Source organism: Siniperca chuatsi, linkage group LG15 (assembly GCF_020085105.1).
Source record: "Siniperca chuatsi isolate FFG_IHB_CAS linkage group LG15, ASM2008510v1, whole genome shotgun sequence".
Classification (NCBI taxonomy): Eukaryota; Metazoa; Chordata; class Actinopteri; order Centrarchiformes; family Sinipercidae; genus Siniperca; species Siniperca chuatsi.
This window is the reverse complement of record NC_058056.1, coordinates 16,418,095-16,429,025: the sequence shown is the minus strand read 5'-3', so window position 1 is coordinate 16,429,025 and position 10,931 is coordinate 16,418,095. Positions and strand designations below refer to the sequence as shown.

Sequence of the window (10,931 nt, the reverse complement as noted above, 5' to 3'; positions counted from 1 at the left end):
GTAGTAAATTATCGCTACCACTGTATTTCTAAAACAGCTGTAATATTTTTTCTTTCATTTTTCAAAAATCATGTCTTTATTTTTTAAAAATCTTTTTTCTAATATGCATCATTGAACAGATATAACAAGTATACAGCAAGTAACCAACAATATCACTGCAAATAAACATGCCAAGGTTTTCTTCAGTAAAAGAAAGATTACAGGTGTTATATGTTTTATCAGCTTTGTAGTTGGTACATTCATGTAATGTATTGTTTTGCATAGTGAATAGACTCAGAAAAGTTAATTAGCTAATTAGTTAAACTGAGAGCAAGAATTCCTGTCATATTCAGTGGGTCCAAATAATACATTTTTCCAAAGCAGGGTTACAGTTTCCTCCCCTGTTGTTTTGTATTCATGTCTTTGCTTAGCACTGTTCACCTCCACCTCTGGGGGGCGCTCTTGGACCATTCTGATAGAGGACACTCGTGGCGCTCCAACCAATCAAATCACAGGAAAGGGAGGAACAGGTTTCCGGCCTAAAGAACGACAACATAAGTAAAGGCTGAAAGACGAAGAGGAGAAGCTGCTAAACAATTTAACGGATTAGCTTTCCAAGATACAGCCGTAAGCTACCGTAAATTGGGATCTTGCACTGTTAATTCCATTTTATGGAGATAAGCGAAACACACTGAAAAATTGGTGGTGTTGGTGTACAGGTGAGGGTCAACCAGGGGGTCGTTGTTGGTGCAGCTAAAGCTAACTGACGGTCCCTGTGTGTGTTTTTGATACCCGTAGCTACCGGCTAATGATGAACTGAGCAAATGTATTCATAAATCACTGCACTAAAGCGATCTTTCTGGCGTTCATCATGTTGTTGTCAACGGCTACGTTAGTCAAAGCAGCCTGTAGCGGCACCGTTAACACAATTAGCTGTGTTAAATTTAAGACATAGGTTAATTCGCTAGATATGTTAGCACTGCTCCTTCATTTGTTGATCTAATCGCGGTGAGGTGATAAAGTTGTACCAACGTTAGCTAGCGTAAGTAGCTAAGTAACATCATGTATTTTAGAATGATACAAAAAAGCGAAAACGAAGCTAATTTTACAAATTCAGAAGATGTATCCACCACATGCATTTTACTTGAGCTCTTAATATAAAAGGTTACTTGCCTAGTTAATCAGTCATCAAAATTATGATTAGTTTGTCTTGTGCCACTTGGGTAATAATTTCTAAACTATTTGTTTTAAGTTTCTGGTAAAGTAATGTGGTGTTTAACTTCCGCTCTTGTATGTTTCTCTCAACAGATGCTCCAGTAACTAATCACTCATTTATATCCCAAGAGTTGGCAGTCGTACTGACATGGCATCTGTTTACTGAACTGCTCCGTCTTCAGCCACTGCTAGCACCAAGCATTGGTGTGCAGCTTCCCAGCGAATGAGACTGACCCTCTATCACCATGGAAACAGAAACTGTATGTTTGCTTCCTAGCTATTAATGATGTCTTTACTTGACACTGTTTAACTTAATACTGCCTTTCTCCCGCATGATTGTGCTGGAATGCAAAATATAGACTAAGCACTGCTATTACACTATTATGCTTTGTGTAGAGACTGTGTTTTTTAATATATACTTTGCAGGAAGTTATTCCTATCTGGCAGAATAAGCCTCATGGATCCACCCGTAGTGTTGTGAGAAGAATAGGTTCCACTCTTCCACTCAAACCTCCACAAAGGGCATGTTTCCAGGTAAATATCAGATCCCATAAGTCCTGCACATTGCTTTTTTATCTATAAATTACATCCCCATATTATTACTCTAGAAATGCTTGTGTGTACAACGTTAACTTGTGTCCTTGTGCATTAGGAACTACCGGGTCTGCCCGCTCTTCGGCCTATGGACGGCCCTATGGTTCCTACCTTGGCAGACATAGCCTGGATTGTTGCAGATGAAGAAGAGACATATGCCAGAGTGCGGTAAGTATCCAATCAAGCCCTAAGAGACAACCACTAAGGTTATGGATTAGTGCCAAGTCACTACTCCACATGCAGTACAAGGTTATAATGTCCTGTTTTTGCTAATACTGTGTCAGAAAGGCTTTGATTCAGCTCTATTCTGATTTTTGCAGCCATAGGTAGTGGTGAAAACTGAACATTATAAACTTAACAAAGATAGGATGTATTGCAGTGCTATTGGATTGGGCTGTACCTATAATTAATTGATGGCAACGTATTGATTAGTAGTATGACATTTACTGAGGAGAAGAGAGAGGCATCAGATGACATGCAGCATACTTCAAAAGCTGGACTCAATTCTATAATAAAGGTGACTGTTCAGTAACACTGGTCACCCGCTCTTTTGTTTTCAGGAGTGACACTCGTCCTCTGAAACACGAATGGCGGCCCACGCCTCTCCTGGTGCTCCACAGGAACTCATCTGTGCCCAACTTCCGCCGTGAAGGCAAAAGGATGGAGGGGCTTAGGAAGCCTGGGGTCACGGCGCTGAACCGCACTACTGCCCTGCAGGACGAGCTCAGCAGACTCCGTGCACAGATCGCTAAGATTGTGGCAAGTGATTCTGGTAGGTAACCAAAGCAAGAATTGCAGTGTACAAACTTGTCCACTGTAGATTTGAATTGTGATAAACACACAGGAACATGAAAACTGGAACACTTCTTGACAATCTCCTTTATTGATACTTCAGACTATGATTCATAAAGCTGTTCAGAGCAGCGCAGTTTTCAAATTGCTTTATTGAGCCTATTTTTCACCACTGAGTTACTGTCTTCATGTGACTGTGATCCTTTTGTTGTCAAGTCAGCTGCCCTGATTCTCCTAAAGCTCTTTGCTATTAAAATGTCTTGGCATCAGTTTGTAGGTCAGCGACAAAAGACAATCTCTGTGGTTCAGTGGTGAGGCACACAAGAAACTATCAGATTTAAACTCTATTGTCCTCTAAATTCTGTAAATTTTGTGCCATTAGATGGTCTGTGAACAGGGGAAGGCCCTCATGTAGACCAGGCCTTCATGCTAATATATCATAGTGTCATGTGTATTCAAAACAATGATGCAGTTAAGCTATGAGGTAGGTTATGTGATCCTAGATGCATTTGGGCTTTCAGGGGAGGTATATAATAATAAATGCTTGTCTCATGAAGAAATCACATACTGCTTAGAGAATTTTTTTAAAATTGTGATTGGAGTGTATTCTCTCCCATAGCACTCCACTTAAGGTGTAATAGTGCCTGGGAGGAGAGCTACTGAAAACAACAATAGCATACCTATACGCAAGCTTCAAATTCACATTGGAAATGAAATAGAAAGGGCATTTGGACTATTGGATATTTTCAGTCTGTTTTTCTCAACACTGTCCGATTCAAACTTCACTAAACAACAACTACAGACCCACTCATTTCTCTACCCTGCTTTTCTTCTTTCTTTCAGGCTCCAACCCCCTGACCCCTGACCTGCTCTCCCCTGATGACACAAGTATGAGCTTCTCCATGGCGCCTTTCGAGACAGTGCCGTACCAGCCGGCTGCCACAGCTGCTGCTTCCTTTGTCATCAGCGATGTCACTGAGGAGGAGGAGGAGGAAGAAGAAGAGGAGGAGGAAGATGAGAAAGATGTGGTCTCTGTGGTGTCAGAGCTTGTCCCTGACCCTCTGCCACCTGTTTCCATGACGGCATCGGCGACCTTTGACCTGGACAGACCCAGCATGGAATTTCGGGAGGCAGAGGAGGATACAGTGTCACTATCAAAGTCCACCAGCTTTGCTGATGTTATGGACATCCTGAAAGACATGAACCGCATGAAGATGAGCAAAGACAGGTAAGAGTCGTCAGTCTCCTATCACTGAGTCTTGTTGTCATTGTGAGCAGAGACTCCAGGAAGTCTCTGTGCGTAGTCAAGATACAGTCCAGCACATAACTCCCTGTGAAACTGCAAATTGTTGCTTTTTCACTTTCTTTTTTTCCTACGGATTAAATAACTGAGATATAACATGTTAATTAGCTAGTTTTACAGGTGCTAATAGATGAATTTTTTTAACCTTTGGACAGAGCCATGCTAGCGGTTTCCCTCTGTTTCCAGTCTTTATGCTAAGCTAAGCAAACCAGCTACTGACTATAGTGTCATATTTACCGTACAGACATGAGAGTGGTATCAATCTTCTCATTGCTCTGTATTTTTTGTGGCTATGACTTTACACAACATAAATTAAAAAAAAAAAAAATACATGTTTGTGCGTAGTGAAATATTTGTGGGTAATGGTACACATCTGTGGATTGTCTTATGTGGGTTACAAATAAATAAAGTCCAATAAAAACTTCCATACTCATCTAACTGTCAGCGAGAAAGTAAATAAGCATATTTCCCAAAATGCTGAAATACTCCTTTTAAAGAAATATACTATCATCTCCCTCTCATACATAATTTGATCATTATAGTATTTCGATGACCCTGAACGTTATTTGGTTTGTATTTTTTGGCGGTTGTCCTTGCAGGTACAACAGAGGCTGTACGTCCCTCAGAGAGGAGGACTCAGCCACTCTGATTTCAGAAGCTCTGAGGAAAAAGTTTGTCCTGAAGGAAGAAGACACTGCCGCTATGAAACGAAAGTAGCCTGATCACGTGTTTATCATCAATATCCGATCCTGCTGCTCCATGTAAGTCAGGATAGTAGATTGTAGTTTTTTTTTTTTAAATATATATTTTGTATAATTAACCCTTGAAGGCATGTGGTAGGTTGTCATTGGTAATGTAGTCAGTGCAGAATGTTTTAGTTCACTTGTGGGTTCTTAGTTGTTGTTGTTTTTTTCTCTCCCTCATTAATTTTAGGCCTTTGCCTGTGGAATATGTACCCACGGATCCACAACCTTGCTCCTCAGACCCAAGGCAATAGCTGTCTGCCAGAGTTAGAACAAAAAAACACTTTGTCCCAGACATTCAAAACCAAATGTGAACTTCACAGCGCTGGTGCAGTGTGAGGGGGGAACAGCCAACTCTCCATAACAATAATCAGTTTCAGCGCTGCATCGCATATTGCATCCAGTCTATTTCTCTCTGCAAAAGGCTTTTATGTTTAAATTTATTTTGAATAAGGACTCAGCAGACTGGTTCCACTGCTGTCCAGAAACTTGTGTCTGGGCTGTTTTGATCTTAGATGTGTTTTTTTTTAAATTTATTTAATTTTTTTTAGGATTGTGTTATAGCACGTTGTGGAGCGGCTGGCATCTAAACAATTCTAACAAGGTTTGGACTTAAATTGAGGAATGTCCCTTTAAAAAGCCTTTTATCCATCCTGCTATGAAAATAGTTTGTTTTTTCAGTTGTGCAAAGAAGTCTTCTAACATACTTGAAAATATTTTATGTACAAATGAAACTAGTGAAACTGATCTAGTGTACATGCAGAGATGTACTGTAGCTTATTACAGTGTGTATGGGAATAATAACTTCAGATCTTTGCAGTTTAATATTTGCATCACAGTACTGAGTTTGGAAGTGAGCACACAGCATCATATACTGTATGTTGCCTGCTCCACTGCGTCTATTATGCCTGTCCTCTTGTTTGCGATTAACATATAGATTGATAGTCACTGAACCACAGGACACTGATGTTGAAACCCAAACTGAAAGGAGTGAGAATATGCTGATGATATAGTTTGAAGTTTGAGGTGTATAAATCCAAGAAATACTTAATGAAAGTGTGTGAGTGAAATGTGCACCCATCATTGTTTGCAGCTGTTTGTATTTCCAGTAAAAGCAACAGATACAAGCTTGTACAAGTCTTTTAGATACAAATTTCCCAGTGTAGAATGTGCTAATTGGTAGATGAAACCACCTTTATGATGTTTCTTAATGACGCAACACTAAAGGGGTGGTTTGGGCCGAGACAACTGGGCTACGTGTAAGAGTGCTTTTACATCATTATGTATGCAGAGTTTTGACAAAACCATGTGTAAAATTCTTGTGAGAATCATGATGATAACGATGAATATTCTTGTTGACGCCTTACCACAGATCTATTGCCTGTTCCAATGCCGGATTTCCATATTAGTTCAAGTGCCATGGGTTTGTTTTAATAGGCACACCCCTCATTGCCTGCCATTTCCTGAGTGTGCCCTCCATTGTCATCTTTACTAAGATTCCCATTTTTTCATCTCAAAAACATAAAGTGAACAACAATGATAAGGTGTCTGTGTGTGTATGGGTGTGGGGTATTGCTGAATGTTGCTGACTGTTATGTCACTTTTACCTCCACACGCGTCACTCCTACTCTGTTTTTCATCTGTCATGTTTATGCCTACATGGCTGTGAATCCTTTAGTGTAGTTTTGCAATATATGCAGTAAGTTACTGCTAAGTTATCTGTTTGGATTGAACAAGACTGTGCCCATCTGTGTGCTGCTGAATGCAGTAGAGTTAAAGTAGGTTTTGTCTTGCTAGAATTGGCCCTCAACTTGTCTTTGGTGATCTTCTCAGGTCCCTTCATTGGTCAAAGTGATGAAGTACAAGGACTAGCTGAGAAAACTACTGTATACAAGTTTAAATATATTAATTGTATGTCTGTTCTTAAGGTGTTGAACCTTACACAGCATACTCTGCCAAGTGCATCACTAGTCCTGATAATAAATTGAGAGGATAATTTTTCCACAGACTTTGTTTTGAAATCCTATTGTTTCTCTTGTCTAGTTAATGGGTTTCTCACAAGTGTACCTCCGTGTAAGGTTAAGCCCACCACCACCATCTGTATGTTTGTTTTTTGTCATGTCAGGACTTTTAAATAAAGATTGGCTGATGTTTTGAAACTGACTGTTTTGTCTGTGGGAACGGTTCATTTGTTTTTGGCATCACCACATGGGGGCAGTGCAGGTGAACAAAATGACTGATTTCTTTAATTTATATTTGCCATATAGAGTACTGAGCACCTTCATTTCCATGCTAAAACTCTGAAATGTAACCTACAAGTTACACACATTACTATATAGATATGTCTGATTTCACCAATTAAACTCAAGAGGTGTATACTGTCAGTGGCTGGGATTATTAGGAGTTACAGAGAAAGTGGCATGGGGATATAGGCTTACTTTTACATTCAGTTTAATATCAAACATTGGTGGAAGAAGTATTGAGATACTTTACTTCAGTAAAAGTAGCAATACCACAGTATAAAAGTACTCCAGTACTTTACAAGTAAAAGGCTTGCATTCAACTTGTTATTCAAGTAAAAGTATTTAAGTATTATCAGCAAAATGTACTTAAAGTATAAATAGTAAAAGTACTCATTATGCAGAATGGCACCATTCAGACTTATATGTATTATATATATTATTATGGGTATATTATTATTGATGCATTAATGTGTAAGCTTAATTTTAATGATGTCAAGATGGGGCTAATTTTACTTATTTTATATACTGGTGGATCGTTTAATCTGTAACAATGTGTATTACTTTATAAAATGAGCGTGTTTTTTTATATGTAAAATCTATACCTACAAATGAACTAGTATCAGTAAAAGAGTAAAAAGATACAATATTATACTAATATGAAATATAGTCAGAAAGAGGAAGTAGCATAAAATGAAAATACTCAGAGTACAAGTATCAAAAAGTTTTACTTAGTACAATGTGTACATTACTTAAATGTACTTATATATAGATATAGAGATATCATAGATGTTGCTAGATAAAGTTTATGTGCCTGGAATATGAAATCACATCACCACTTTTTCAGCTGAATGAAGCCTGACAGACCACGTTATCCTTCTTCACTTCATTACACCACGGGGGGCCCTGTACTTGTATGCCTGTAATTTCGAAAATTATTGTTAACCCACATTCTTTCCCATTTCCTGTTCTTTCCCAAGATGATACGGCCCCTCAGTGAGTCATAGTCTATTTTCTGTGAGAGTCCTTGGCCTACTTTGTCCCTCTTCACCTCCACGATGGACTTCCTACCAATTTTAGATACAGGGAGTCTGTGGAGAGCTCAATTAATAGGGCTCAGTGTCAAAAGGCTCTGTTAAACCTATAAATACGGGCCTTTAGTTCAAAGTGACATTGACACAATTTTATCACTATGAGACTTGTGAAAAGAATTTCAAAGCGGGTTAATACACATTTGAATGGACAGTTGGCCTCTCACAACAATAACAAAAAGACTTGCACCTCGACTTTGACTTTAATACCAGTGACTTCACTTGTCACTTCACTTAGACTTTAGCCTTTGAACTTGGAATGACTAAGACCACGCCTATAGATTAAAAATCATCTTGTTAAAAAAGTGTGCAGCGAATAAACTCCTTATTTTTCTGACATCAAATATACTTCATCAATCAATCTAGCAGCCAATCAAACAGACAACAGATGATAGTTTTGATTATCACCTTTGTAAGTAAAAACGTTTTACTTACGATGGCAACTACAAATAAATCACAGGAATAACAGACCAAGGAACATCTAACATTTTGCTAACTGTTATAAAGCTTTTTTGAAATGTATGAAATGTTTTGAAAGCAAACATAAATTTAAAAATATTTACTCTATCTGTTGCTATGTTTGACAGTCTACAGCCATGCTACTGTTAGCATGCTAATATGCTCACAATGACAATGCTAAAATGCTGATGTTAGCTGATACTGTTTACCTTGTTTACCATCTTAGTTTGTTAGCATGCTAACATGCTCACAATTACAATGCTAAAATGCTGATTTTAGCTGGTAGCCTATACTGTTTACTGTGTTTATCATGTTAGTTTCACATGTTAGCATGCTAACATTTGCATACATATGTACAGCTGAGGCTAATGGGAATATCATTAATTTTTCAGGTATTTGGTCATAAACCAAAGTAGGCCTATCAGTAATAAGTAAGTATAAGATAAAATTTAAACATTGGTCTGATGATCTGGTGCTAGATGAAGTTAATCACCAACGTTATTACATTGCATCCTGAGGGAGACATAAATGTACCAAATTTCACGGCAGTCCATCCAATAGTTGTTGAGACATTTCACTCAAAGCCAGAAATGTGATCCTCATGATGACGCTAGAGGAAAGGCCAGGGGATCACTTAATTCATCAATGATTCATCGTCTGGGGAAAAATTTCATGGATATCCATCCAATAGTTGTTGAGATATTTCAGTCTGGACCAAAGTGGTGGACTGACGTTGCCATCCATAGAGCTACACCGCTAGCATGGCTACAAAACAGTTTATTCATTATTTCTGTAAATTTACTGTAACTCTTACTGTGTTTGAAATTGGCATTAAATTTGATGAAGGGTGCATAGTGACTTGTTTAGGACTTGAAGCACAAACTTTAAGACTTGGACTATGTTGGTCTTGACTTGAGATTTGACCCACCAGCAGTCTCTTCAGCAGTGCCTCTGTTGTTTGGCCAACTCCAATCCCACCACATGGGGCAGTAGCTCCAGCCAAGTTGCCGCTCAGTGATATGTGGCAGTGAAGCAGCAAACATGCCAACAGGTAGAGTATCTGTCATACTGACTGGTCAGCATAGCTCCTCCATTTCCCTGAGCCCCAGAGCTTTTTATCAATGTCTCCTTATATGTTGCTGGAAGCTCTTCATAAGGAGATCTGTCATTGGAAACAGAAATTTCCCTCCAATGTTCTACATGTTTTCTAAGCTGCCCAGAGGCTGTCAGGTTTCAAGCCCATTTGTTACTTTCATGAGCAATATGATCAAAGGAATTGCTTTTTGGTTTCTCTTCATGGAGGGAGAATTGTCTTGTGCTGTCTAAATAGATGAAGTTTTACTTTGGATAGAAACATTGTTAAGGTTTTTGGTTTTGATTAATCTGTCTGACAAGTGTGTCAGTCAGATTAATGTGTGAGGGTAATTCTGAGCTACCAGCTGATCACTCCAGCAGCTATCACTCTCATTGAGCGGGTCTTACAGAAAACATGTCACAGTAGGTATTATTTATTGGCATATTTGCACCCTTCATGGAGCGACAGGAAATGCCTTCATTCATGGTTCACATCTTAAAAGGCTGTATTAGCATTCCCAATTCAAAATAAAAGTTGGTCCTGAAAGTGTAGGGAAATCGTTTTGTCATCAAAGAGAAGCAACTGTACAAAGTGTTATATTGGAAGTACAAATGTGTTTTTCCAAGATACCACTTGTAGCTACCCAGATAGCAAAATACAAGTGAATCAACAGTGAAATATAATTAAATATTATATTATATAGACAGAGGCTTTGAATCTACACTGACGCCTCACATTGAATACAAATTGAAAGCGCTTGTTGTCTTTAATGTTGAATAAACATCAGATTTCTAATCATAATTGACAATGAATAAAAACTGATTTACCCACTGGATGCCTGAGATAAAATTTTTGTTGATGTGGATGTATTGAATCAATGTTACACTAATTAACTACAGGAGACCAGATATTTTCATGACATTTTATGATATTTACCATTTCCCTCCAAAAATGTTTTCCTCATTACATATTAATTATATATATATAAACAAGTTGCATCCATCACATCCATCACAGTTAAGGAGTGTTTTATTTAAAATAAATATGTCCACACACCCCTAAAATTGTTTTTTTTGGCGGGAAAGTTGCAGTATTGAGACAATATTGATTAAATGTTAATATTTCAATGTTGAAAACATGTTTGCTTACAATAGATTTTTATTTCAACATTTAAACTGTGACTTCTGTTGATTGTCTACTGTTGATTCAAAGTAGACCACATAGCAATTTGTGTGACTATAACTCAACATTGAATTAACAAAATTTGCTATCTGGGTACAAGTACACAAGTGAGTTTAGAAAATACTTGGAAAATACTTTTCTCAATGTGGTTATGAAGTTGTACCCTTTTTTGCATAGTTTTCTAGACTGAATGGCCCTGAACTTTGGAAATACCAGAGGAAATACCAGAGGCAGAGTGCACTAAGCTTCATGATGATC

At 38.1% G+C, this 10,931-nt stretch overlaps 1 protein-coding gene across 2 annotated transcripts; it reads left to right on the top strand.

Moving 5' to 3' along the window:
* The first annotated feature begins 458 nt into the window (after positions 1-458).
* mtfr1l (mitochondrial fission regulator 1-like) lies at positions 459-6,789 on the top strand. Of its 2 annotated transcripts, none has more exons than XM_044166823.1 (8): positions 459-606; positions 1,288-1,454; positions 1,621-1,728; positions 1,847-1,956; positions 2,349-2,560; positions 3,424-3,808; positions 4,483-4,644; positions 4,817-6,789. In XM_044166823.1, the coding sequence occupies exons 2-7, from the start codon at positions 1,440-1,442 to the stop codon at positions 4,598-4,600; spliced, it is 948 nt and encodes a 315-aa protein (XP_044022758.1). In that variant the 5' UTR covers positions 459-606; positions 1,288-1,439; the 3' UTR covers positions 4,601-4,644; positions 4,817-6,789. The 2 variants fall into 2 exon arrangements, with proteins under 2 accessions (XP_044022758.1, XP_044022757.1); XM_044166822.1 differs by having other exon boundaries at positions 501-698.
* The last annotated feature ends 4,142 nt before the right edge of the window (positions 6,790-10,931 follow it).

Bases quoted from the DNA above. Each gene is read 5' to 3' on its own strand.
- mtfr1l (XM_044166823.1), top strand. The intron at 1,729-1,846 runs GTAAATATCAGA...CTTGTGCATTAG, and splicing joins CACAAAGGGCATGTTTCCAG to GAACTACCGGGTCTGCCCGC. The intron at 2,561-3,423 runs GTAGGTAACCAA...TCTTTCTTTCAG, and splicing joins GATTGTGGCAAGTGATTCTG to GCTCCAACCCCCTGACCCCT.